Source organism: Sphaerodactylus townsendi, linkage group LG03, assembly GCF_021028975.2.
Source record: "Sphaerodactylus townsendi isolate TG3544 linkage group LG03, MPM_Stown_v2.3, whole genome shotgun sequence".
In the NCBI taxonomy this organism is placed as follows: domain Eukaryota; kingdom Metazoa; phylum Chordata; class Lepidosauria; order Squamata; family Sphaerodactylidae; genus Sphaerodactylus; species Sphaerodactylus townsendi.
Window position 1 is genome coordinate 60,571,879 of NC_059427.1, and position 27,213 is coordinate 60,599,091.

Below are 27,213 nucleotides of genomic sequence, written 5' to 3' on the forward strand. Positions count from 1 at the left end.
GCCGGTCCAGTCCACAGTCAGTTCAAAATAGCTTCACCATTAAAATGTTAGTTGTCAATCAGGCTTAATATTTTCAAACCACAATCTCAAAACAAATGATTATCCATGCTGGATGGAAGGAACTGCTTTATTGCCAAATCCTTTTTCTCATGGTTTGAGGACTCAGTGTCACAATTTTGTCTGTTTTCCTGTCAAGCTTTGGAACTTTTATATCCCAAAGTATCTAACATTGATAAAAGAGACTTATTTTAAAAATTTCAAATATTTCAGTACAACAGGAACATAATGATATTCAGTAGCTAAGCTTATTTTTGTCTAAAACACTTATATTTGTATGCTAATAGAGAATAAAAACTAGCAATCAGGTCAGTAAAATGGTGCCACGCTACCACTGGGGGAAAACAAGGCAGTCGTTCCTGAATTAGCAATTTCTGATTCAAAAAATAAAATCTAATGGTCATGGTTCAGAAAAGGGACATGTTGGTGGGGAGATGGATGGATGAAGCTTTTGAAACAGCTCTTCATGTTATTTCAGTGGAATAATCTCAAATAATAAGAGGAACACCTTTCCTTGCTAACTCTGCATTTTCAAGGCTTAAAAAGAAATTTTAAGAGGCATACAGCAATCTTTGCACTAAAGTCCACACAAGGAAGACAACTGTCCTGAACTTCTTCGAGCAAAGATGGAAAAAATAATAATAAAAAGGACACTTGCACCATGTGGCTATGGCTGGAATGTCAGGATGATAACGCCCATCTGATACATCTATTTAGCTTACACGAAGGCTGCCAGACAGAGCCCACAGTACCACTCATCGGGGGCCTCTTACAGTGTAATGGACACATACACACACACATGTGACTACTCAGGAGAAGCATTCTGGTTCCACTGTGCTGCTGATGGTTCTGCATATATAATATGAAAAATAATGCTCTAAAACATTCTGTATTGGTATTTCTGGAGGGGGGGAGGGAAGAAGAAGTGGATAAGGAAGAATACAAATGGTATCAAGTTCACAGGAGGCAACTCTGTAAGCTCATTAGCAATCCTTTGGGAAATGTCAGCACAATGGGAAACAGGAAATGCTGGTTCAATCACACCAGAGATACAGTTTGCTATTCACAGTCCCGGCTACACTGACTGGAATTTAAACCCAGGGTCCCAAAGGTATGATCTGGTAGAACAGATGCTTATGGTGAAAGTTATGCAGAGACCTTGGCCATGATGCTCTCCTGCACTTCATCACCCGTCAACTGAACACATGGTAGAAAATAATTAATGTAACGTTAAAATTAATGCAAATTCAGAAAAAGCAAATCAGAAAAAGCAAATCAAATATATCGATTTTAAATTCTTCCTTTGTTATCTTTTGCTGCACACTTTCCAGAGCATAAACAAATCCTGACATACAGCTGTCTAAACTTGAAAAGATGGCACCGTTTGAAATTGTTTTTCCTTTCAAAGTGAGGCTGGAACCAAAAGCATTGTTTTGATGCCTAGAAATGAAGGCTTGTTTCAAAGTATCTGAATTATTATTTCTTGTAAACCTGACATGGTGTAAGAGTTAGAGAACATATTGTCTTTAAAACTGCTCAGTTGCCAGTAAGATGTGGACTTAGGTAAGCATTATAGTAATGAAATATGTGAATACCAAAGATCAAAGTATTACTGTTAAGTGAATATTCATAGATGGATACAAGCAGGGAACTCGCAAGGACTTGAGAAGAGGACATTTCATTTTCTCCTCCCCTTTCCCTGCTTCATTCTCTCCTTCCCACTCATCAACTAATCTACCTTTATTGGGCCTCCTGTCTATTTTTCTCTCCTTTACTTCCCCTGGCAGCTTCTGCCTGGCAAAACTCTGCACTGTTCCAGCACCTTGGTTATGCTGGGCCTAACTGTGCAGTGCTGGCCAACAGACAGGTCCCAGATGCTTGGTAGGGAACCTGCAAGTACTCATAGGGACTGCCTCATCTCCCCTTGTACCTTTATAGAATCAATCAATCAATCAATCAATCAATCAATCATTGCATTTATATCCCACCTTCCCCTGTCTAGCAGGACTCAGAGTGGCTAACAACACATGCAAACATGCTAATAATAATCTACTTTGAACTATTAAAATCACAACAGTAAATTCAGTAAATTACATCTACAACCATAAAATATGGCACTTAATAAAATCAACAACCCTGGATTAAAATATCAGATGTTAGCAGTTCAGGTGACAAATAGGGCTGGTAAGGTGGAGACAGAGTGGTAAATAACAGAGTGGTCCCACAATCCAGACTAGCATCCGAATTTAGATGTATAAACTTGCTGTCCTCAACTATGGGCCTGGTGGAACTGGTGGGACAGGTCCAGATCTTTAATGGCCTGGGTCTTCTTCAACAGAAAGTTCCATCAAGTAGGGGCCTCAGCTGAAAAGGCTCTGGCCAGTCAGATGGCCTTTGGGCCAGGGACCACCTGTAAGTTGCAAAATATGAGTAAAGGACTCTTTGAGGAGTAAATTGGTGGTCCTGAAGATATGAAGGTCCAGACCATTAAGGTCTTTGAAGGTAAGTTCCAATATCTTGAACCTAACTGGGTGCTAGTGCTGCTGCCAAAGCACTGGTTGAATATGAGCACTTCAAGGGGCCTTCATAAGGACCCTGGCAGCTGCATTCTGGACTAGTTGCACCTTCCAGAGCAGATTCAAGGGTAGCCTTGTGTAGAGTGAGTTACAGTAATCAAGTCTGGAGGTGACCACTGCATGGATTTCTATGGCAAGGTCAGGCAGGATAGGTAAGACATGAGTTGCTGCTTCTGGTGGAGATAGAAAAAGACCATCTTGGCAACGTTACTGACTTGAGTCTCCAAAGAGACAATGGTCTGTACTACACGGCTGAAATAAGACATCCTGGGGATGCTAAAAAAGGCATCCTGGGAAGGCACACCACACAGCTTTTTTCCCAAGATGTCTTCCAGGTGCCTTATTTTAGCTCAAGGCATCTTTTTTGGAGAACGCTTTAAAGTGCACCTTTCCCCCCTAAGACGCCTGAAAAACTGGCTGTGCAGAATACAGAGCTCAGAAGGCATCCTTTTTTTTCCTGCCTGACCATTTTGCTCTCTGGTCCATTTCAACCTCTGCTTGAGCCTGACATTCTGTGTGCAGCTGAAAGGATTCTCCCTGCTGCCATTTGCTGAATGTTGCTTCAGGACATTTGCTTTGCAGACTCCGATCCTGGGAGCCTTTTCAGCCCCAAAAAGTACATAGTTATACCAAGCTGGTTCTGTCAATTCCAGAAATATATGGTTTTCCTTTTTTTAAAAAAATTAAGGAGCTATCTTCCTAGCTACGTAGAAATACATAAGAGAATCTTAGCCACTTGGATGATGCCGATGTCTGCCACCCATTGAAAAGCATTGAGTTGACCTGCCCCGCACAGACTGTTTTTTTCTTACTGCTTTTTCTTACTTCTTTCCCAACCAACAAGCATTTACTGTAGTTTTTAAAAATTTCAGATTTTTCTGCAATCCTGGGATTTTTCCAGATTTGTACAAAAAATCTGTCTTGTCTGTTTATGTTTCTAATCTCCAGATTTAAGTACCAACAGCTGGGGACAGGTTGAGAATTAGATATATTTATGTTACCCTTCTATGAATGAGAGATATAAATCAGCAGTGAGAAATGAAATTTGCCATATAAAGCAATAATATTGTAAAAAAAAAAGAGAGAGAGCACTTTAAAATATGTGATACTGCTTGGATAAGTTACCCGTCTTCATTCCTAGTGTTGTTCCCAATAGTACAGGCATCCAGTGATTACAGTGCCAGAGTAGGGCTGAGAAGACAGCGTTCAGCTCCCTTCTCCGTTGTGAAGCTCACTAGGTGATCTTGCTCCAGTTGCTCTCAATCAGCCTACTCCCACCTCTCAGGACTGATAGGAGAATTACCCTGATCTGCTGGAGGAAGGATAGGGTAAAGGTATCCTTGTTACAGAGAATTTTTTGCTAACCAGAAAAAGTAATATATTCCTTGTAAAATAAATCATCATACAGGAATTGGACGTAAAAACAATATTAAACTTTCTAGAAATTCACTATGATTTTTCCATGTTATTTCAGTGCCAAAGGACACCACATCTGAGATCACCATGGTATGAAAAGCATCCCAGATAAAAAAATACCCATTATTGTAATCCACATTGGCTCTCCACTAACCTGAATGTCTGCATTCTAGACATAGAAAGTACCCTAGACAGGCAAAACGATTGATTTTTGTCCCTAAAGCTGTCAAAAACAAGCAGCCACAACTTCCTGTTTTAATACTGGTTTTACAAATCCAGCAGAGGAAAAGTACAAAATAAGATCCCTAAGGAGACCAAAGCAAAAAGAAAAGAAAAATGAGGTAAATGTGCATTTTATGTAGATTTATATTAATAGACCATCTCAAAAATATTCATCTAACAGTCTGATTGTGTGGTGCCTGTCTAAGGAATTGTCTTGGGATATGAATAAGGTGTTTCTTCCACCAACAGTTTTTTTGCGCTTTGTAGTTGTGTTGGCCATACCAGGCATGCCCCAGTTTGCTGTGCAGGCGACAGAAGACACTTCTATGCTATGCTTGTGGTACACTCCAAGGTGATAGGACTACATTGTTGCTTATTTAATTTAACACCTTCACAGAATCAGAGCTTCCATAGCAATTGGCCCACTGGATTGTTCTGTGACAGGGTGATATTTATCTATGGCCCCTTCCGCACACGCAAAATAATGCATTTTCAAACCACTTTCACAACTGTTTGCAAGTGGATTTTGCCATTCCGCACAGCTTCAAAGAGCACTGAAAGCAGTTTGAAAGTGCATTATTCTGCATGTGCGGAATGAGCCTATAGTAACTTTCCCATAGCTGGCTTTGAGAGCAGGTCAGTCAGAAGAGCTGCCTTGCTGTTCATATATTAGCATGTTAAATCATATACATTTGGGCTCTGAACAGACACTGTACATGCACAAACAGGATGATAAGAAAACAATAGTTTAAATGCTAAGGTCCCTTATAAGAGGCTTCCGTAGATGCAAGAACAGGACATAAGCAGGGGTGCGATTCAAATAATTTAACAAGTGGTTCCGGTGGTGGGATTCAAATAATTTAACAACTGGTTGTTTACAAACACCAATTTAACAAGTGGCAGAATCACCTGCTGAATCCCGCCACTGGACATAAGTACACTCATTTTATACACATTTACATTTAATATGATCCCATCTGAAAGAACCAGAGACTTGACAGTTATTTTCCTTCCCACCCCTCATACACCAATCCCCCTATACTAGGCTTTCCTATGGATGAGTTCTGAGTTGTGCCAGCCCAGAGCTATTTGCTATGGTATATAAATATATGCTATTAATATTGCACAAGAGGTGCCATCTCCCATGTGCTCTGTGTAAGTTTTGGTGTGGTGCCATTTAACTTGTTAATGTCTCCATTATTGCCATATCCAGTGGACTCATTGCCATATCCAGTAGACAGTTGCCTCGCTGCCTCAAACCATCCCTTTAAAGCAGGCTTTCATAAAATGCTTCCCTGAGGTAAAGCAGAGCAGGTACATGGTCACAAGTATGTTCTGGTTTCATGAACTGTGTTCTTTATCGACAATACATGAGTTCTTTATCATTTCTTTGCGCACTAAGATCAATGAGATTGTTTAGAGAACAGCAAGTAAATCATAATAATGTTCTGTTTTCCATAGTCTCTTGCTATTCCAACACACACTATCCAAGACAACCCCTTCTCTTGCTCCACAAAACACAATTTTGCTGGGTAAGCTTGCTATGCTGCTACCGAGTCAGTAGAGGGAGCACAACATATCTAGTAAACTTAGAGCTTGATTGACCACATTCTCATGTCATTACATGGGAAAAAGATATAACTGACAGTGAAATTAAAGCTGAAATGGAGAATCAAAATTAACAGTTTATAGTTTTGGTGCCCAATCTTTATTTGGAGTAAGTGCCATTCATTTCACTCACTGGCTTGTTTTATTGGGACCTTGGTACAATAAGTGGTACATAGTAAAAACTAGTTTATAAAAAGTTAGCATATCAGACAGACACTGTCTTTTGTAAATCCCATATGATTTATCAGTTAGAAAATCTAAGTGTCTGTGTTTTATGCTAATAGGAGAAATACAAGCAGTGAACCATGTACAATATTTTACTCTTTTTTTGCATGCTAAAAGCAAATACCATTTTTTAATTACAATTTGGAGATACTTTCTGTCAACCTTCCTGGAAATGCAAAAAATGAGTAAGCAAATGAGTAACTATTTATGTATACTAAAGTGGCAGGAATTTTAAAAAATGACAAATAGTTCTATAAATTCTGTGAAAGGCTTTTGAGGTAAACTTAATAGCACTTTTAAAAAATTATGTTCTGTTACCCACCTTAGGACCCAGATTTCTGGAAGAAAGGCATATTTATGAATACTTTAAATAAATAAATATCCTTTTTCTGGACAAGTGGATTTTCTATGTTTGACTGACACATACCCTCCACAGGGTATAATGCCATAGATAACCCTTCTGAAGAAAACAATTTTCTCCAAGGAGGCTGATCTCTATATTCTGTAGTCTGGAGATCAATTATAACTTTAGGAGAAATAACAGCCTAAGGGCCACCTACTGATTTAGTAGTAAAGATAATAGTTTAACTGAGGAGTCTCTAGTTCTCTTGCAATGTGCTCCTAGAATCATAGAATCATAGAGTTTAAGTGGCCACACATGCCATCTAGTGCTCCTTGCAGAATCAGCCTCTCTGGTAAGTGTTTGTCCAACCATCCAGCCAGGGAGGGGTACTCACCACCTCCTTAGGCAGCCAATTCCACTGCTAAACTACTCATACTGTAAAAAATGTTTTTATAATATCCAGATGGTACCATTCCATTTATAATTTGTACCTATAATTGGGAGACCTATTTTATGCTGCAAAAAGGAACAGTGCTGTGCCCTCCTCTAAGTGACAGCCTTTCAAATACTAAGGCCCTTTCCGCACGGGCCAAAAACGACGGCCTGAGGGCGGTAAAAACGCCGCATGGAGGTCGCAGGGCAGCGTGGAGGTTGGAGGGCAGCCTGGAGGTCGGAGGGCAGCGTGGGCGGGGCTTCGACGGCCAGCAGGCCGACGACGGGGACACGGTGAGTCGGACGGGGAAGGGGGCAGAGGCGGCTCCATGCGGAGCCGCCTGCCGCCTGCCGGCCTCTCCAGAGGCCGTCCGCATGCTTGCATGCGAACGGCCTCCGCCTCCACGCCGGCAGAATTCTTGTGCCCCTTCAATCTCCACTTCTCCAGACTTATTCCCAAGTCCCTCAACATTTCCTCATAGGGCTGGGTCTCCAGGCCTATGACCATCCTCATCACTCTTCTCTGTACCTGCTCCTTTTTGTCCATGTCCTTTTTGAAGTGAGGTCTCCAGAACTACACATAGTACTCCAGCTGTGGCCTGAACAATAAGGTGTACAGCTGGACTATGACGATCTGGATATTATGCCCCTGTTGACACACCCCAAAAGCACATTAGCTTTGTTTTTTTGTCACTACATTACACTGACTGCTCATATTTAGCTAACAGTCAATCAATATTATAAGAGCTTGTTCATACAGTGTTAACTGGAAGTGCATCCCCCATTCATTATGCATGCTTCTCATTTTTGTTACCCAAACGTAGAACTCTGCTCTTTGGTGAATTGCATCTTGTTCATATCTACTTTTCCAGTGTGTACAGATCTCATAGAATTCTTTTTCTATCTTCTGATGTCTTCCCTACTCCTCCCAATTTGGTGTCATCTGCAAATTTAATGAGAAATCCCTCCGCCTTTTATCCAGATCATTCATAAAAATCTTGAAAAATACTGGGCCCAGAAATGAACCCTATAGCACTCATTGGACACCTCCATCCAATCAGATGAAATGCCACTGATGACTACTGTTTGGGTGCAGTTCTCCAAACAGTTGCCAATCCACCTACCTATCCTAGGATCTAGTCTGCATAGAGTTAACATCATTCTAAACGGCTGACTTTGATGGACTCAGAAGAGTGTAACTCTGCTTTGGGCTTCCCTGTCAATGTGCTTTACAAGCTCACAAATAAAAGGATATGACAAGTGTCATCACAGAACACTGCAAACAATCTGAAATGCCAAATCAATAAACAGATCAGAGGCCACTGAAGCTCCCTTGGGCTTTATGGTATCATTTATTTTCAAATGATCTAGTTCTGTTCCTCACTTCAGCATGTTTCTAACCACAGCAGGAATGAAATGGCATCTATGGGAATATTATAGCAATCCACCAAAATCAACCTCCTTGCTATGCAAAGCTTCCCATTCTTCCAATCCACCAGTCTTTTCACAATCATTTTAATAAAGAGGAAAGAAAACATACTACCAAAGAAAACAGGAAAATGCATCAGTGGAGTCATTCAAGTTGGAACTGGTACTATACCTTTTGATGATAAAGATGACACCTGATTTGAGAATTCATCCATCATTTCCTGGACCATTGTTGTTCTAGAATGCTCTGCTTTGGTGCTAGTGCCTGGGAGACAGAACTCACTAGGCATCAGGACCCAAAGGGAGCATTCTAGAACAAAGACAGTCCAGGAAATGGCAGATAAATTCTCAAATCTGGTGTCATCTTTATCCTAAAAAGGGTATAGTCAAAGCCAAAACTTTCTTTTCTTTACTGCCAAATGACCCTTTTCAAATATATTGAGTTCTTTATAATCACCATGGAAATGTTTTCAACTGAAGTCTATTATATTTGTAATGCTTTAAATGGATGCAAGAAAAACTTTCTTTGATCCCAGTTCTCCAGATTAGAACTGCTGTAGATCCTTGCAGCTATGATTACACAAAGTACAATCTGCTAAATCTACAGCAATTCTAATCTGGACAACCTGATTTGATTCCCCACTCCTTCACCTGAGTGGCAAAGGCTTATCTGGTAAACCAGATGTGTTTCCACACTCCTACATTCCTGCTGGGTGACCTTGGGCTAGTCACAGTTCATTCTGAACTCTCTCAGACCCACTTACCTCTCAAGGTGTCTGTCGTGGGGAGAGGAAGGGAAAGGAGCTTGTAATCCACCTTGAGTCTCATTACAGGAGAGAAAGGTGGGATGTAAATCCAAACTCCTCCAACTCCTCCTCCTCCTCCTTATCAGTCACTTAATCTCAGCTTTTGCTACTAGGAATATTTAAGAAATAAAGGCCCATTCCTTCATTTTTCAGCAACTAGGAACAATAACCCAGCAAACAATTTTCATTCCAATTTTATATTCCTTTTAAAATCTCCCTGCTAATTGATAAATGTCAAATGACTTTTTTAATGTAATGAATTCGATGTATGTGGTAACATAATGGTTTCTCTTAACACATGGAAATGTTCTCTGCTGCTCCACAATATTTTCAAATCATTGTAAATGTTTTTGTGGCAAGCTGGTCAACAGTCACCTGCTTAGTTGCCCAAGGCATGCCAGATTGACCTTCAGGCAAAGAGGTGGGAAAATTTATGGAAATGGATGCCACCCTTTTTTAGGCTATTGATGTGCCATATATTATTATATTAAGGATGTGCGAGTATCCAATCCTGGCAAATGTTTGGCCTGATATATTTGCAAATATGTGTTAAATTGTATGTATATTCTCTGTTAATATTTTGGGGATATCTATGGATCCAAACCTACAGGTTTCTATGTCTATGTGTATTTGTAGAGAGATGTCACTGGCAGAATACCTACTTGCATATAGAAGGTCCCAGGCTCTATCTAGTAAAAGAAAGGAACTGTTAGTAGAAGATATGAAAGACTTCTCTCTCTCTCTCTCTCTCTCTGGGTATCTGGAGAGCTACAGCCAATCTGAGTAGTCAATACTGACTTGATTGAACAATGGTCTTATTCGGTAGCCCCATTCACACATTGCAGTGGGCCACCTCGCCTTTCCCAGGCAGCCCTGCCCGGGAGCTGCTGCTGCATCTTGCCTCCACTGGGCTTCCCCTCCCGCATCCTCTGCTCTAAACAGGACCTGGATTGGAGGTCCTTTGTCTGGGCCAGAGACCTCATTCTCCAGGTCTGAGGGTTTCCCTTGCTCTCCCCTCTTCTTCTTGCCAATTTAGGATGTCAAAACGACCTCCCACAAGACACTTTTATCTGCAGAAACCTCTCTCTCTTTCTCTCCCTCTTTTTCGGTCTCTTTCTCTCTCTCTTTTTCTATTTCTCTCTTTGTCTCTCCTAGGTAGGAGCAGCACTGGAGGAATAAGGAGGAGATGCTCCGGTTCTCCTCTGTGTGTGGGTAGGGGAAAGACCCGGCAGCTGCATAAACCCCCTTGCCGACTGGATGCTTGCCTGGGGGTATGTGTGCAGTTTTTGCCTTGGACTCCATTTTCTGTAGATCGGCCACTGTATGTGCATTCACTGTACCTTGTGAACAAGGCTGGGATAAGGCAGCTTTTGTGTGTTAAGAGTCAGACTAGTCATAACAGCAGTCATTTAGTGGTTTTCATGTGTATATGAGTGGGAATGTCTAATTTTAACACAAAAATGGGGAAGATGTGGACAAAAGGAGGGAATTCTTCCCACTAGCTATCTAACCTTTCCACTATGCCCTAGTTGAGGGAAAGGGTGCTTATCAAACAGACAGTGGAAAGGTTACATAGGGGAATCTGAGGGTCTAGCTCTGTTCACCCTAATGATGAATGGATATTAAAATTAGACCCTATTAATCTCATGGTTTACCCATTAACAGACACACAAATAAAAAATTCTGCTGCTCTCCCATCTTCTTTGTTCATACATATCTGGCACAAGAGCAGGGTTGCCTGGTGTCCTGTGGCCACTGGAAGGAAATTGTATCTTGGGGGGGGGGGGGTGTAGGGTTGGCGAAGCATGATTGGGAAACTTCCTGGGATGGAGCCCAGGAAGGACGGGGACCTCAGTGGGATATAGTGTCACAGAGTCCATCCTCCAAAGCATCCATGTCTCTGGGTGAACTGCTTTCCGTAGTCTGAAAATAAGCTATAATTTTGGAGGAGCCCTAGATCCCACTTGTATGCTGATATATGAAATGAAAATCTGAAATGATGATAGCTAAAGTGCTGAACTGAAGAACTTGATCACCACTGCCATCTTTTGAAAAAATATATACTTCCCATGAAGTTTAATTTTGGGGTCCACAAGATTTAGATGTGTTTGGCTTACACTACGACACAGTATTAAGACCACCTGTTTGATAGATTTCTAAATTAGTAGCTTGTTCCTGATCTTTGCCAAAAGGAGCAAAGGTCCCAATTAAACAGGGCAGATTTTCTGATTATGGAACTGATAGGGATATATAAGCCACCCACTAGTATTTTAATAACATGATTCATAGACAGCAGCACTTATGACTTTCATAATGTGATTTCACTTGCTATTTCAAATGCTTCTGATGTAATACGAGGGAAATGCAGACTGGAAAACATATTTTTATAACTATTTTCTTTCCATAAAGAAAAAAGAAAACAAGAAGTATTTTGCTTTGGTAAAATTTATCTCTTCTTCCTTTTTTCATGAGATGAAAATCATGTACTTTCAGGATTAAAATTTGGTATGCACAGTTCTTGCTTTAGCTATGGCTAACAAAATCTACAAAATCAGTAGGTTGAGTCCAACAGTTTTGTTCCAAAGAGTGAATTCTGCTGGTGATATAAGGATGTGTTGCTGTGATGGGAAAGATATATTCCATTGGAGCAAGGGTCATTGCTTCAAGTTCAGAAGAGGCCTTCACAAATAGTGGAATCTTTGGATCTGACTCTAAGGTCCCTTCCGCAAATGCAGAACAATGCACTTTCAATCCACTTTCACAATTGTTTGCAAGTGGATTTTGCTATTCCACAAAGTAAAATCCAGCTGCAAAGTACATTGAAAGTGGACTGAAAATGCATTATTCTGCATGTGCAGAAGGGGCCTAAGTGTTAATTTTATAGGAAACAACACTAAACAGTTAATATAAGTTCCTGCGTCTTAACTTGAACATAGTTCAAGCTCTTCTGGAAGTTCAAATTTACAATCCCTTACTCTTTTCATTACAGCACCAGCATGGTCTACAAACATTTTTAGCTCATCCATGACTAAAAATCCCAAAAGGAATCACCCGTTTGTAGCCTAAAGGGAGAAAGGCTGCAGCATCACCAGGGTCTCTAGTGTACAGCTGGATAGATTTCATCATGCAAATAGAAACAGCTTTCTACTTGTAAGGTGACCACCGAAGATACCACTCTACATGCTTCTGTTATCTAATGTAACAGTCAGATGCCACACACAAGAAATTACTCTTGGTCAGTATTAAAGTCCAACATAAATCATGGCAATCTCTCACTTGCATTTTCATTTAAGCAATACACTGAGACTAGTATGCAATATACAGGACTTGTAAAATCTAACATGTACATAGGCTGAAATTCTGCCCTGAAGATAAAAAGCATGTTGGCAAAAAAATTGCTCCCATTAATCTTCTCGGGATCAGGAAAAGGGACACCGCTTTCTGTAACAGCTAGAACAGAAAACGGGTCAGACGTCGGGGCTATTCCAGGTAGAACTTGCTACAGCAGTTAATAAAACATTATGATTGCGCCCTAAAAATGTAAGTCTCACAAAAAAGATTTCAATATTCTTAGCAGCAAAGAACACCTTGTTTTTACTGCTTCTGAAAGGCTTATTTCAGGTGCTGCATTAGTATATTTGCAAATAGGTGTTAATTGCTAATAAAATAGAAGAACTTGTACATCAGCAGTGTGGCTATGAATATGGAAACCAAACAATTATCTCTCTGTGTTTGTTCCTAACCCTGTCAGGACTGGTCTAGCAACTCATTTTAGGGAACTGGGCTTTCCATGGCCTGGTAAAATACTTCCAATCACTTAATCTGGAGTAGAAATTTTTATGGAACAAAATGGATTGAAGATTTCAGCTTGTGAATCTTTCATGGTATAAATTCAGTACATAGGACTGGAGATTAAATGTTGAAAGTGTTTACTACCAAGACTCATCCTACTTACTCAGTTTTCTTACAAAATACACAAAAAGTACATTGACTTTTTTTTAAAGCATACCTAAAGTCATTGTCTAACTTTCTGAGGAATGGGATCAGGAAGTTAAAGGTTCATTTAAATAATAATAATAATAATAATAATAATAATAATAATAATAATAATAATAATAATAATAATAATAATAATAATAATACAGTGATACTGATAGATTATACCTTCCCCGGAGATCTGAAGGCAGGGGCTTACTGCAAGTACAGCAAACAGTGGAAGAGGAGAAGCATGCACTGGCCGATTATGTGAAGGAAAGTCAAGAACAAGCATTGATTTAAGTGAAGAACAGACATTTGCTGCAAACCCAGAAAACCAAACAAGAATACAGAAAAAATTTGATTAAAATGAGGACTGAAAGCTGGCACAACAAAGCACTGCACGGCCATTTCTGGAGAAAATCAAAGACAAGGTGGACAACGAAAAGACCTGGCTGTGGTTAACAACTGGAACTCTGAAAAAGGAAACAGAATCCCTGATTTTAGCTGCCCAAGAGCAAGCTATTAGAACAAATTCGATCAAGGCCAAAATCGAAAAATCCTCAGATAATGCAAAATGCAGATTGTGCAAAGAAGCTGATGAAACTGTAGATCATGTCCTCAGCTGCTGCAAAAAGATTGCCCAGACTGAGTGCAAACAGAGACACAACTCAGTGGCCAAGATGATCCACTGGAATTTATGCAAGAATTACAACATAAGAACAGCTAAGAACTGGTGGGAACATTGTCCAGAGAAAGTAATGGAAAATGAGAAGGTCAAGATCCTGTGGGACTTTTGAATCCAAATGGACAAAGTGTTGAAACATAATACACCAGACATCACCGTGATCAAGGACAAGAAAGTGACCATCATCGACATAGCAGTCCCTGTTGGGGGGCACAGCGCCTGGGAGGCTCCCGAGTACGGCAGCCATTCTGCTTGGAAAGGGGTCTCTCAGCTGGGAAACGCTCGAGTACGGTGGCACACCGCTGGAAAAGGGTCTCTCACATTCCCCCGACTTACCTCTCCTTCCAAAGTGTAGTTTCGGAGAAACTGCTGAGGTTGCAAGACTCTCTGGCTCCAATGTGTGCACGTGCAAATGCCAATTCTCCTGCTCAAATCCCCCTGTGCTCTTTGCCCCGTCCATTGTGTTGTGCTTCCCCCCACTTGCATGCCGTGTTTGATTTTCCACCTGTAACTGTCAATAAAAAGGCTGGAAGGGAAGCAGTACGGCAGAATTGCCCGCTGGCTTCTCTCACTGGCCGAAACGACATGCTGTCTCCATTGCTGTAAGACAACAAGTCCCCGGTGACAGCAGGGTCATTGGAAAAGAACACGAGAAGGTCACTAGATACCGCGATTTGAGCTTCAGCGTCTATGGCACAAACCAGCTGAGGTTGTCCCAGTGGTAATCGGCACGCTGGATGCCGTCCCAAAAACAGTAGGGCAGCACTTGAAACATCTTCAAATTGACAAAATTAACATCGGTCAAATTCAGAAGGGAGCCCTGCTGGGATCCGCATGAATACTACGCCGATACATTACAACTTCCTAGGCCTCTGGGTGAGGCTCGAATTGTAATGAAGGCCAACAACCAGCTAAAGATCTGGCAGCTGTGAAATCTACAATAATAATAATAATAAAGGTCACTGGATCCCACGATTTAAAAATCGAGCTTCAACATCTATGGCACAAACCAACTGAAGTCATCCCATTGGTAATCGGCACGCTGTGCGCCATCCCAAAAACACTAGGACAGCACTTGAAACATCTTCAAATTGACAAAATTAAAATCGGTCAAATTCAGAAGGCAGCCCTGCTGGGATCCGCATGAATACTACACCAATACATTACAACTTCCTAGGCCTCTAGGTGAGACTTAAATTGTAATGAAGGCCAACAACCAGCTAAAGATTTGGCAGCTGTGAAATCTACCATAACAACAACAACAACAACAACAAATTTATTATTTAAATTATTTACAATGTAAAGGTTTATTTATTTACTAGGCCTTTCCCAGTCATCTACAATTTACCCCCAGCAAGCTGGGTATTCATTTTACTGAGCTTGGAAGGCTGGAAGACTGAATCAACCTTGAACTGGCTACAACAATTTGAACAAATACAATTTTACAAAACATCTGTTATAGTGTAGTTTAAGCAACACAGAAAAAAGACAGTAAATTTGAGTTGCCCTCTCCTGTCTTTTACTATTACTTTGCATTGTCCTCTCCACTGAAAATCTGCTAACATAAGAGATGTATATTCTTCTAATTAAAAAAAATTACAAACAGAATTTTACAAAGAATTTTTAAAAATCTTATTGGTTTTAGACAACAGGATAATGAAAATGAATAGACTTTAAAATGGACAAATGTATTATTTGACTAGTGTATAAACAGTTCTGATAGATCTTTTTCTAGAGTATCTCCAAATCACATTGCAGGCTCAATGGCTCTACTAGATGTCTTTCTGAGGTATCAAATTAAAGCCACTGCTTGATGTATAATCCTGCTTGGTATTTTTCTCCTACATCATAATAACTGTCTCCCTTGATGATCTTCTCTCTCAGAGAGCTGAACATTTTGACCAGAAAAGGCTGGAGATCAAGAGGAACATAAAGAGAATCATAGCGCCTCTTGGATGAATCCTGGATGAATCCGAATTCATCTTGGCTTGGTCTGTAAGCATGACAAAATGCCTCCCTGTGACTATTGCATAATGTGGCTTGTTTTCAGGGGAGCAAGATGTCTTCTTCTGACCACTAAAACTAAGAATCTCCTTAGATATACAGATCTTTCCCCACATTTTATAGTAACAGATAAGTAATTTTCATAGATATTACTACACATAGACACCACGATCGGGGGGTGCATCAGCATACATGACATGACGCACCCCCGGGGACTGTTTGCACAAATGGTCCTGGTAAGGGCGGGGAAGACGGCACAGCCTGCGCGGAGGCTGCACCGTTGCCTGAACACCTTCCCTTCCCTCTGACCTTCCGGCATGTCGCCCAGGCCAGGGGACATGCTCCCCTGCCCTGCACGACAGCTCTGGAGTCGCAGGGCAGGGGGGGCATGTCCCCAGGCCTGAGCAACGCGTCGGAAGGAAGGTAAGGCATTCGGGAAATGGGGGGAAATGGCGCCTTCCAGCCGCTGCCATTCGCACGGAAGCGGTTGGAAGCCGCTGTTTCTGAAAAACCTCACCCAGGGAGTGAGGTTTAGAAACAGTGGCTTCACACCGCTCGGGAGTTGCGAGGGCGCAGCCGCTGCAATGTGGCGGTGGCGGCCGTGCGAACCCCTCTTCAGGGACGCTGTTTTTTAGTGTCCCTGGGTCGCTGTATTCCACCCGTGCAGAAACAGCCATACATTCACATTACAATATGGACTCAGGTTTAAATTCCCATTCTATTTATTTTAAACTTATTTTTATTCATAGTTTATTTTTATTCATGTTATTTTATAGTTTGCCTATCTCATTGGGACTCAAGACAAATTACACAGTGTGAGTCAATAGACTCAACTTGGAAGTTCACTGGGTGACTTTGGATCAGTTGTATTGTTTCAGACTAACCTCACAGCAGGTTAGTTGCCTGATGGTGCCTGAAGTGGATGAAAATGTGATGGTGCCTAATGGTGGGATAAAATAGGGTGATGGGGACATGAGCTGTCATTGTGCCACTTTTACTTCCGGTGAAACCTGGAAGTGATGTCATGGGATGGTCTAGAATTTGCAAAAACTCTGTGGCTTTCACTGGAAGTGACATCAACATGCCAACATGATGCTGGTGTGCCTTCCTAAATGCTTCCAGGTGTTTCTAATTGTGGCCTGACAATCCTACCTTCCAAGGTTATTATTGTGAGAAAACGGAGGAACAAAGAACAATGTTCTAAGTTGTTTTGTGTCCCTTACTAACCCAAACTCTCTAAAATGTGGCAAGGGTGAGCCCTTGGGAAGTGTCACAAACCCAGAGAATTGCATCCATGTTGAACAGAAAATGAAGCTATTTTCTAGCTGTATGTTCTCCTTATATTTCCCATTGAAACAAACAGAAGTGGGCATTAATAAAACAATCAAAAATAAATAAACATAATGATTAATGAAACGTAAACAAACAAAATATTTCAATTTATGTGCAATTGTTATAAAGTTATAAATTGTTATAAGCCACTTCACTATATTTATAGCCTTACATGAGAATGCACTATGGTGTGTGTGTGTGTGTGTGTGTGTGTGTGTGTGTGTGTGTGTGTGTGTGTGTGTGTGTGTGTGTGTGTGCATGTGTGCATGTGTGCGTGTGTGTGATCTTAAAATGCTGGCTTCTATTCTTTGTGATTAGCATATGCTATTCAAAGGAGTGATTCCATGATCTGACATTTGCTGGGCTGACATTCTAACAAAGGCCCCTTCCGCACACGCAAAATAATGTGTTTTCAAACCACTTTCACAACTGTTTGCAAGTGGATTTTGCCATTCCGCACAGCTTCAAAGAGCACTGAAAGCAGTTTGAAAGTGCATTATTCTGCATGTGCGGAATGAGCCAAACACTCACATGTGACTCTGTTGGTCACACATTGTAGCCAAGACTTGCTAATAATCCATGTAGCAAATGCAGATGAGAGGAGTCGTTGGGCCACAGCTCAATGCCCATTAGAACAGCCTGGCCACAAGAAAACCCAGTCTGACTTGTGCCTGTTCATACACACACAACATACTCCTCTTTTCCCCCTTGTACATGTTTTAGAAAAATGTACACATTTTATAGAATAGATGAAAGTTACAAAACACTTCAGAAGGTATTTTGGAGTAGGAGAATCACTTCAATCTTAGTTTGTTTCTTTATGAAATATTGACAGCTTTGTAAACTGGAGTACTCTGGATAATTTTGGAAGGAAACCATTTAAAACTAAAGTTTTAAAGAACCCAGCTAAAAATACTTGAAATTGATTTTTTTTTAATTTAAGGAAGGAGTCTATGAGGAACTAAGAAGAAACTGACTTTTGTTACCCCCACAGCATGCCTGCTACTACTATGTGTCATGTGTTTCTGGTGGGGTGTATTACTTAACTGAGTAACTCTGGAATTTTGCTGCTTTTGCTGAATCAGATGAAAATCTGCAGCCCTTTAATCAGCATCTGATCCTTAAAAACAAGCCTTACTGGATGACTGAGAGCACCCAAAGTTGGAGCTTACTCAGAGTTTCACTGAAAGCATCAATCCAGGACTTTGGTTAAGTTTACATATTTCAGGATATGTACATTTATATAATTATATATGTACACAAGGCAAATTCTTGTAAATAACATAAAAAATCACGCATACACACACATGAACACCACACCTACAGTTTTGATAATACCCTAAAATAAATTCTGAGTCTGCATGGACGCTGTCCCAATGCAATTTGCTGGAAAGTAACACAGAAAATCAAGAATAGTACACTTCCTGCATTCTTTCCATATGCAAATCGACAACTGGAACCATTTTATATCCATGATGGGTCCTTAGAGGCAATATCATCCCACATCCTGCCCTTCCTGTACTTTGTGAAATAAGGCAAAAGCAAGTAGTCTCACATCATTTCCATGAAGTATACAGTTCTCAACAAGGACAATCCTTTTTTTCTTTTCTTTTTTTGAATTGTTCAATTGTACTAGAGGAAGGTCATTCTGTGCCATTCACACTAGTAATCTGAAATATTAAAGACTTATAGGGAAACTTTAAAACTTTGTTTTGGTCTGTACTTCCAAAATCCAATGGAAACAGTGACAGTAGCTCTCTCATTGCCTAGAAACTTGTCCTGTTCAAGTAATATATTAAAACAATTTGTATTGCATGAGATAGCCACTCATATTTATATATTACCTCTAGCGTCCTAAAACATTTTATAATCTCTGTCATGAAATATGATATGGTCCCAAGGAAGGATACTGAAGTTCAGTAGTTTGAACAAATCTCATAAATGTACTGTAGCAAACTGTATCAAACAGCCAGGCCTACTATGCAGTTGGTGGTATCAAGTCTCCTAGTAGTTGCTGTCAAGCATAGCCCCAATGAGTCCTGCCTCAAAGGTCAAACCAGTCCCAGAAAAAGCCCTGATTCCTCCCCCTGTCTCTAAGGCGGATTCCGCATGGGCCAAAAATAGCAGTGTGAAAACAGTGTGAAAATGGAATTAAATGGTTTAAAATGAGTAAAAGGGTTTACACCGCTCTCGCACCATTTTCACACCACTGTTTTTGGCCGATGTGGAATCCGCCTTACTGACAGAAAGCAAGCCTAGAATGCTACAGTTGCCTAGCAGCTACCATTGATGGCTTCTGTTTTTAAAATCTACACATATTCCTTTTATCATTTTGGGTTTTTTTAACCTCCCCCCAATGTGTGTGTGTATTAGGTTTCAGATTGTTCTGCAAAATCTAGGTGTTTTCCGGGTTTGTAGAAAGATCTGTTTTATCCATTCATGGCTCCAGTCACTACATTTAAGTATTGTCAGATGTGGCTGACTTTGCTATTAAAATATATGATGTAATATTGGATTTTGGAGAACCAGAATGAAGGAGAGAGAGCAAAACCAGCTATGAAGACCTAAGTGAGAAGACATCAATGCTAAGAAAACAAATCCTGATATTCTCCATCTTTTCAAATGCAAAACATGAGGGCTACAGACTTACCAGATTCCACATTTGTTACATCACTGAAGAGACTATGGCTCAGTAGTACAGCATCTCCTTTACATGCAGAAAGTTCAATAGTGGCATTTTCAGTTTAAAAGGCAGTTGGTGATGTGAAGAACCTCTGCATCAGACTGTGAAAAGCTGCTGCTCAACAGTAGATGATACTGACCTTGACTCAGTATAGGGCAGCTTCATATGTACTATGCGAAGTCTTTAAACCTAAATACAAGGCACTATTCTGAAGTGCCTAATATACCATGCTCCCACAATGTGTGAATATACTGATTAACAAATGGGGAGATATAATTAATATATAGATTAATGAATGGACGGTTATAACAGCCTTGCAACAAGTCAGCAGAATCAGACATTGCTGCATAAGGAGCAAAGTGAAAGTATTATTTGGCAACAATCGTGGCTCTGAAGGTTCTGATGAAGTGCAGTGATGTGCATGAAACATTTGAGAAATAGCGGGATTCTATATTAACAGCAGCCACTGGCCACAGAACAATACAGCTGCTTATGAGACCTCCCCTACCATCTGACTATGGAATGGACTGGAATGCCAAGAAATGTTTACAGCTGTTCAAGTCTCATGAACCACCGCGTTTCTCCAAAAATAAGACAGGGTCTTATATTAATTTTTGCTCCAAAAGATGCGATAGGACTTATTTTCAGGGAATGTATTATTTTTACCCATGATTTTGCGCCTCCCACGTGACCAGATCAGCTGTGCCAGGGAATCTGTTACTAGGGCTTATTTTTGGAGTAGGGCTTATATTTTAAGCATCCTCCCAAAATCCTGAAAAATCATGCTAGGGCTTATTTTTGGGGTAGGTCTTATTTTTGGGGAAACATGGTATGTGTTGCTGAAAGTTGAGAATATACTTTTCTGTGCTTTTTCTATCACTTTGGATATTATACATATGATTCTGTAAATAATTTACACAGTATAGTATGTGCATTCCATAGGTATTTATTCAACAGACACAGCTTGTTGTATTGATTATAATAGCTTAAATCTTTATAGGTTGTTTTGTGACTTTTGTACTGCACACCCTTCATTTTGTATTACATTATATGCATTTCATTACTACATTAAAAAGCCAAGGACAGTGTGGAGCAAGGAACAAGCTTTTATCATGAGCACATGAAGGCAGAATGACACATGTTGAGGAAATGATTGCATCCTTCTGGTGGGTGCAGAGAGGCACCCCATGGACTGAGACCCGAACAATGTCCACCCACAGTGAGAGACGTGAACAAGTTTGAGGTAATGGTTTAACAAGTACTTTCAAGCATGGCTGATTATAGCTTAATAAGTAGCCTAGTCATGTAGAGTAGCTTAGCGTCTCTGAGATTAGCAGTCCCCAGTTCAAATTTTGCCTTTGCCATGAACTCATCAGGTAGCCCTAGGTAAGAAACGATCCCTCAGTTTCAGAACTCTACCTGCTATAATAATCCTGATCTATTTTGTGGAGCGGCTGCAAAGATGGATTAAATAATGTATCTGAGGTGCTCTGAACTCTTCAGAATGCTGCATTAACCTAGGCCAATACTAATTACTATGATCTGCAGCCTTATTGGGAAAAAAAGCTTCTGCTCTGTTTTGTTTTAGTTGAACACATGGTTAAAGTGCATAATTAAAAATTGAAAATTAAAACTGGACAAGTTCTTATTTAAACATGTATATATTTTTGCACTCTCTAAGCAAATAGCAACTGGAACAATCTAAGTAGTTAGTAACTTCAACATCACAGCAACACAACAATCAGAACATATTTCAGAACAATATCTTTCAGCCATATCTGGAATTTGTATTAAGACTACAGCTCAAGAGCAGCAGCACAACTCTGTGTCAATAAGGTTGACTTGTGCAAAGGTTCCTAGGGATCTTCATGTGTGACTAGGAATCTGAAAATGTGCTTTTTTTTAACCAAGCTCTATACTAGTGTTGCCAGGTCTCAGAATGTGGTCAACTATGGCTTGTGAATAAACACTGCGCCTAATTCAGAGAACATTAGCTAAGGAAAAACTTCTGCTGAAATCAACAGGCAAGTTAATGACTCATTAATAAGTCCCATTGATTTTAATAGTACATTGGTATGAAAAGATTTCTTGGAATTAGAATGACTCCATCTACAGAAATATAAATAGTTGTTTCAAAGGATAAACATCACACATCACTGTTCCACACCTGTAGTCTATTTGAAGAGAAGTGAGCTCACTGACAGTTCTAAGTTTAGACAATAACTTATGTATGAGGTGCTTATTTCTCACAGTGGGGTTAGAATAAAGGAATTTTAAGAAAAAAGAAGGCATATTTGTCCACTTAAAGGTAAACTGATACTTGTGTACTATCATTTGTATCCTTAACCCACCAAAAGCACTTTACATGCATACACAATTAGAACTTTCCCTGCCAGCATTTCAACCACATATACTGCAAAACTGTCAATGTAGTAGTCATTCAGTATCATTCTGAAACTCCCTGGGATTTTAGATTTTCACAGTTATTAGGATGTGACCTTCCCCTCAGATTTTTTTTTAAAAAAATTATTTTAAGACCAAGCTAACATGAAATTTCTCCACTGGGAATAGTTATGCTTCCTTAATAGATAAGGAAAACAGCAGCGACAAAATTCTAGAGAAAGGACTCCCATATATTTCTGCAGTACACATCACTGAGGTCTTGATAGATATCAAAAGTATCACTAGAGGTCAAAACCAAAGTTTATGGTTTGTTAAATAAAGAAAACAGAAACTTAACAAATATATTTCCCAACACTTAGAGAGATGGTGTTACATTTGCTCAGTTTTCACGGTTTAAACCGGGGGTAGACAGGTTTTTTTTTTCAGTGCAAGTACTCACTTGTAAAGACACAGGTATGCTAACAAATAAAGGGAGAGGCATTCATGGTGTCACTTGGCCAGACCCAGCTGGAGCCAGCCAAGTCCCAGTGGTGCTGCCAGCTTCTCATGACCTTCCCTTGGATTTGGCTGGAGATTGTGCAGGTCTGAGAGGAGATGAGAGATATAAACCATGGCTGCTGCCTTCTCCCACACCGCTGGCCCCAGAAACGTGGCCAAGGCCTCAGCTGCCCTGGCCTCTAGATGCCAGGCAAAATAGTCTGGTGCATTCCCATTAGCACGGGTGGGGTGGGGGCTGGGCGGAAAGGTTTCCTACACCAGATTTAAGCACTCTATTGATCTACAAAGCTAGCAACATTTCTTTTGGGATTTTTTAAATTTTACGTATCATTTCAGTACATAAGGACCACGATCCACAGTGAGCAAGTAAGGAGCCATTAGCTGAATATGTATATTCAACTGCACTATGAGCATATCCTATGCCAGACAATTTGTGGTAAACAGCACTGCTGCTATCACATCTCACTGGGAGAGCCCCTTTTTAAAAGAGATTGTGATATCTGAATCCAAGGAAACGTTAGCATACAAAAATACACTCTCTCAAATGAGAATACAAAATGTATACTCGCTATAATCTACTTTTGATCTAAAAATGGTTCTCCAACACTTTCTTTTCTGTGCTAAAAAAATTCATGCAATCACAGAAATAGTACGAGACACGCTTAGACGTGCTGTTTAAATCATAGTATAAGTTAGTTACAGGATACTTGCATTTCCTTTGACCTCAAGAGATGCCAACAGCTTTAAGGAAAATGGCTTGTCCCTTTTTAAGAGAAGCTTCATGCATGAACATAGGCAACTGAAGCTTTTCATGGATTCACCTAGTAAATAACATTTCATTAAGCCTCTATTAAAAGGACAGGACATTTTTTTTTCTCCAGACAATTGTCAAACCAAGCATCACTTTCCTAGCAGTTAGCTTTTGAACTCAGGTATCAGCAGATTCCTCATTCATGGAAAACTATTTCTGATGCTGTCATAGTATTAGGATCATTGGGTTTATTCTAGATTACTATACCCATGAGCAAACTGGATCAAGAAAGTATTTTGTCTGGTAAAGCTTCCTCACAGTGTTTCAAGAAGTGGCCTTTCCTCTTTAACACTCCTCAGAGTTAGTCTTCTGAGTCCACTGCACTGTTCATAACTGAGAAATGGTGCTGAATTATTCCTACGAGAAACTAGCACCAAGCAGTTTGTAAGATCTACATATATTAAGTTGCAGAAATTAATTTGAAAACCAACTGAAGGCTAATCTGCTTGCTCCTAAGTAAATATCCAGCCTTGAAAACACAAAACTCACGGCTCCACATATGGGTGCAAGAATGTCCTTTGCATTCTGTACTTGATTTAGCAATGCTGTTAATGCACAATCAAATGCTTGTCTAAATGAAAAATTAATTTGTTTGGTTAATGTCATTCTAAGCAACACTTCATATCATAATGTACCTTTGAAAAATGAGTATCTGCATTTCTTATTGCCATGGCACTGAGTTTCAGCACAGGTGTCCATTGTAACTGCTAAGAGTTTATTTATGGAAAGTAGGATTGGACTTTGCATGTGGACACATACAGAAATGATAAAGGTATTTGTGTCCCATTAATTTACAGAATTGTGATTTGCTACTCCCAACTTACCCATAATTGAATTCCTCAGCTATAAAATCACTGGGACCAAACAGGTTCAGATACCCTTATCTGTGCCTCCCTTTTCTTGGCATATTTCTTATGCAACTGTTCTTTTTATAGATTCATTTGCTTTAGTTATAAATTAACCGTGGAACTGACTCTCCCATAGACCAAATACGGCAATCATTTTTTAAAACCCTACATAAAATAATCCAAACGTTTCGAGCTTGTTTTTTTAAAAAAAATATTTTCAAACACCAGTAGCTGATGCAGTGAAGCACAAACCGATCTCAAAAAATAACAACAGAAAAGTCACCATGGATAGCCATAAGCCATCTTAGGATGCTGCATACTGTGTAAACTGCTAATTAAGAAAAAACTGCTCTGAAATTAATTCAGTAAATAATCAAAGTGAACTCACAACCTTGCCAAAGCTTGAATAACACTCAAATAAAACCTCCATTGACTTAGAGATGCTCTTTTTTTTTCTGAGTCAATGAGATTGGGAGTATAGATACCCAGTTCATCACATGATCTTCCCTAGCTGTTTAATTTTCTGTGGCTCCTATAAATGAAAAACTCCATATGATACCATACAAGAGCACATAAAGGCAGTGTAACGGTCCATGCAAGACACCGATATATGGGGAGAAACTTTGGAACAGTAAAGTCAAAGTCCAACTTGTCCCAGCAGGATGAGATTCAAAAAATTTACTGAGATTTACAATCAGATACTGCTTTTCACCTCTCAGCCATTTTTGTACACTTGTTGAAAGCAGTTTTTTACCATTTGCACCATTTCCCCAAGGTAAATATGTTGAATCTACCTTATTGCAAAAATCTTACCATTAAAGATCTCCCACCCCACAAGTCGCAAGGAATGGGCTTCCATTTCTTCTCTCAGCATTCTTTACACAGCATTTGGCTTTCCCAGTCTTATGCACAGTTACGCACAGTGCTTGATATCTTGATATCTCAGTCTTATGCACAGTTATGCACAGTGCTTGATATCTTGATGAAGAACTGTCCCATTTAGCAGATCATGTTGCTTAATAAGGAGGCAAGCAACTCTTTTTGCTGTTAACTTACCAATTTGTCAAATCATTTTCTTACAGCTTTTCAAAAATGTTGTATTTAATCAACAATTTGTTGTTCGTATCTATCCAGTTATCTACAGTAGGTCACTTAGCTATCTTTGTTTTGTCTTTGCAAAAGATGGCATTTCAGCAGAATAGACATAGCGGCAATGACTTTAAAGAGCCAAAACAAATCATAATTATACAGCAAAAGCAAGATTTCATTTTTAAGATAGCTTGCATTATATAGATATGTTGAATCAATTCTCTTAGGTTTGTTATGCATACCTTCCTCTGTTTTAATATTTTGAGAGGCCAGTATTTTAGAATGTCATGGAAGAAGCAGAAATGTATTTGTTTCATTAACATCAATAGTACACTGAACTGAACAAAGTTTTATGTAGATCCATAATATTAGGAGACATTTAATGACAATTTGCACACATAATTTCTGTCTCATTATTGAAGGTTTTACTAAGATATTTACTGTTCTTTTTAGAGATATTTTGGTGAGGCTGGCTGCGGGCTTTTGGTGAGGCTGGCCACAGATTGGCTGTCCCCTTGTGAGGCCCTGCTATGGTTTTGTCATTTCTGGCAGTGCCCCCATTGGTTTCATCTTTGGGCGCTGCCAGCCCCTCCCAGCCTTAAGGCTGGCCTGAAGACTGGGTGCCACCAATATAGTTAGTCTGTTATTATTGGAGTTAATGCTGCATATTGAACTTTAAATGTTTTTAGATGTTTTTAAGTAATTTATTGATCTTATTGTATTGTGAACCACCTCGAGCCCTTTGGAGATGAGGTGGTCTACAAAACCAAATGAATGAATGAATGAATGAATGAATGAATGAATGAATGAATGAATGAATGAATGACATATGTTACGTATGATGTACAAGATAATGTACTTAATCCAACCAAAATTTAGTGCTTCAATTCCATAAATTCCAATGGAAAATTAGCCCTTCTAATCCACATTCTAAAGCTATGGCCCCTTCCACACACGCAAAATAATGCATTTTCAAACCACTTTCACAACTGTTTGCAAGTGGATTTTGCTATTCTGCACAGCTTCAAAGAGCACTGAAAGCAGTTTGAAAGTGCATTATTCTGCATGTGCAGAAGGAGCCTATGACAGGGAAACACATTTTTAACTACTATGGTTGGATTGTGGAATACATCTCTACATAGGGAATATGCAATCTGGTGTGACCCAGTAAATATCATCTGAGAAACATAGAGATAACCTGTAAGTTTTCTCAGTTTGTACTAACACACACTAACACCTTAACACATTTGTTTGCCATCTCAGCTGTTATAATCTCTACTACAAAGCACCAAACATTCTACCTACACTATATACATCTAACAGAAATTGTTGAGAAAGCTTTAGAAATCTGGGTTTAAAATTTCAGCTCTGTGAAAATGTATGTGTTGAAAAATAAGCCTTCTAAAGTGTTTTGTCTGTCTGTATCAGGGACAGTGTATGTTTGGGTTCATGAAGTACAGAACATAACTCAGCAGACAAAAATGTGTATAGATACGAAAACCTAGCAGCATTACCAAGTCTTGATACTTGCTTGAAGAAGCAATTGAATATTCACAATCCAATCACCATATTTACTTCTATCCCTCCCTACGTCTGACAGAACTTTTATGAAGCATTTGCTCATGAACAATAATGTGATGTCAAAATTTAGATGTAGCAATCTCTTTCCATCCTTCCCGGTTTCATCCTTTATTTTAATATTTCCCATATGAAAGCTTACTATAACAGGCTGTTTCTGTAAAACACACAAAAAAGTGTTGAGGACAGAA

At 39.7% G+C, this 27,213-nt stretch overlaps 1 protein-coding gene across 3 annotated transcripts in view; it reads right to left on the reverse strand.

Annotated features, from left to right (window-relative positions):
* The window catches only part of PPARG (peroxisome proliferator activated receptor gamma), an 85,930-nt gene that overhangs the window by 43,566 nt on the left and 15,151 nt on the right, over positions 1-27,213 (reverse strand). Inside the window, exon 1 of one of the 3 annotated variants that reach the window (XM_048492216.1) lies at positions 3,759-3,874. The exons of the other annotated variants lie outside the window; for them this stretch is intronic. Coding sequence (XP_048348173.1) covers positions 3,759-3,798 — 40 coding nt within the window. The 5' untranslated portion in view covers positions 3,799-3,874. Of the gene's footprint in view, positions 1-3,758; positions 3,875-27,213 lie in introns of those variants that run through there. 3 annotated transcript variants of the gene reach the window in all.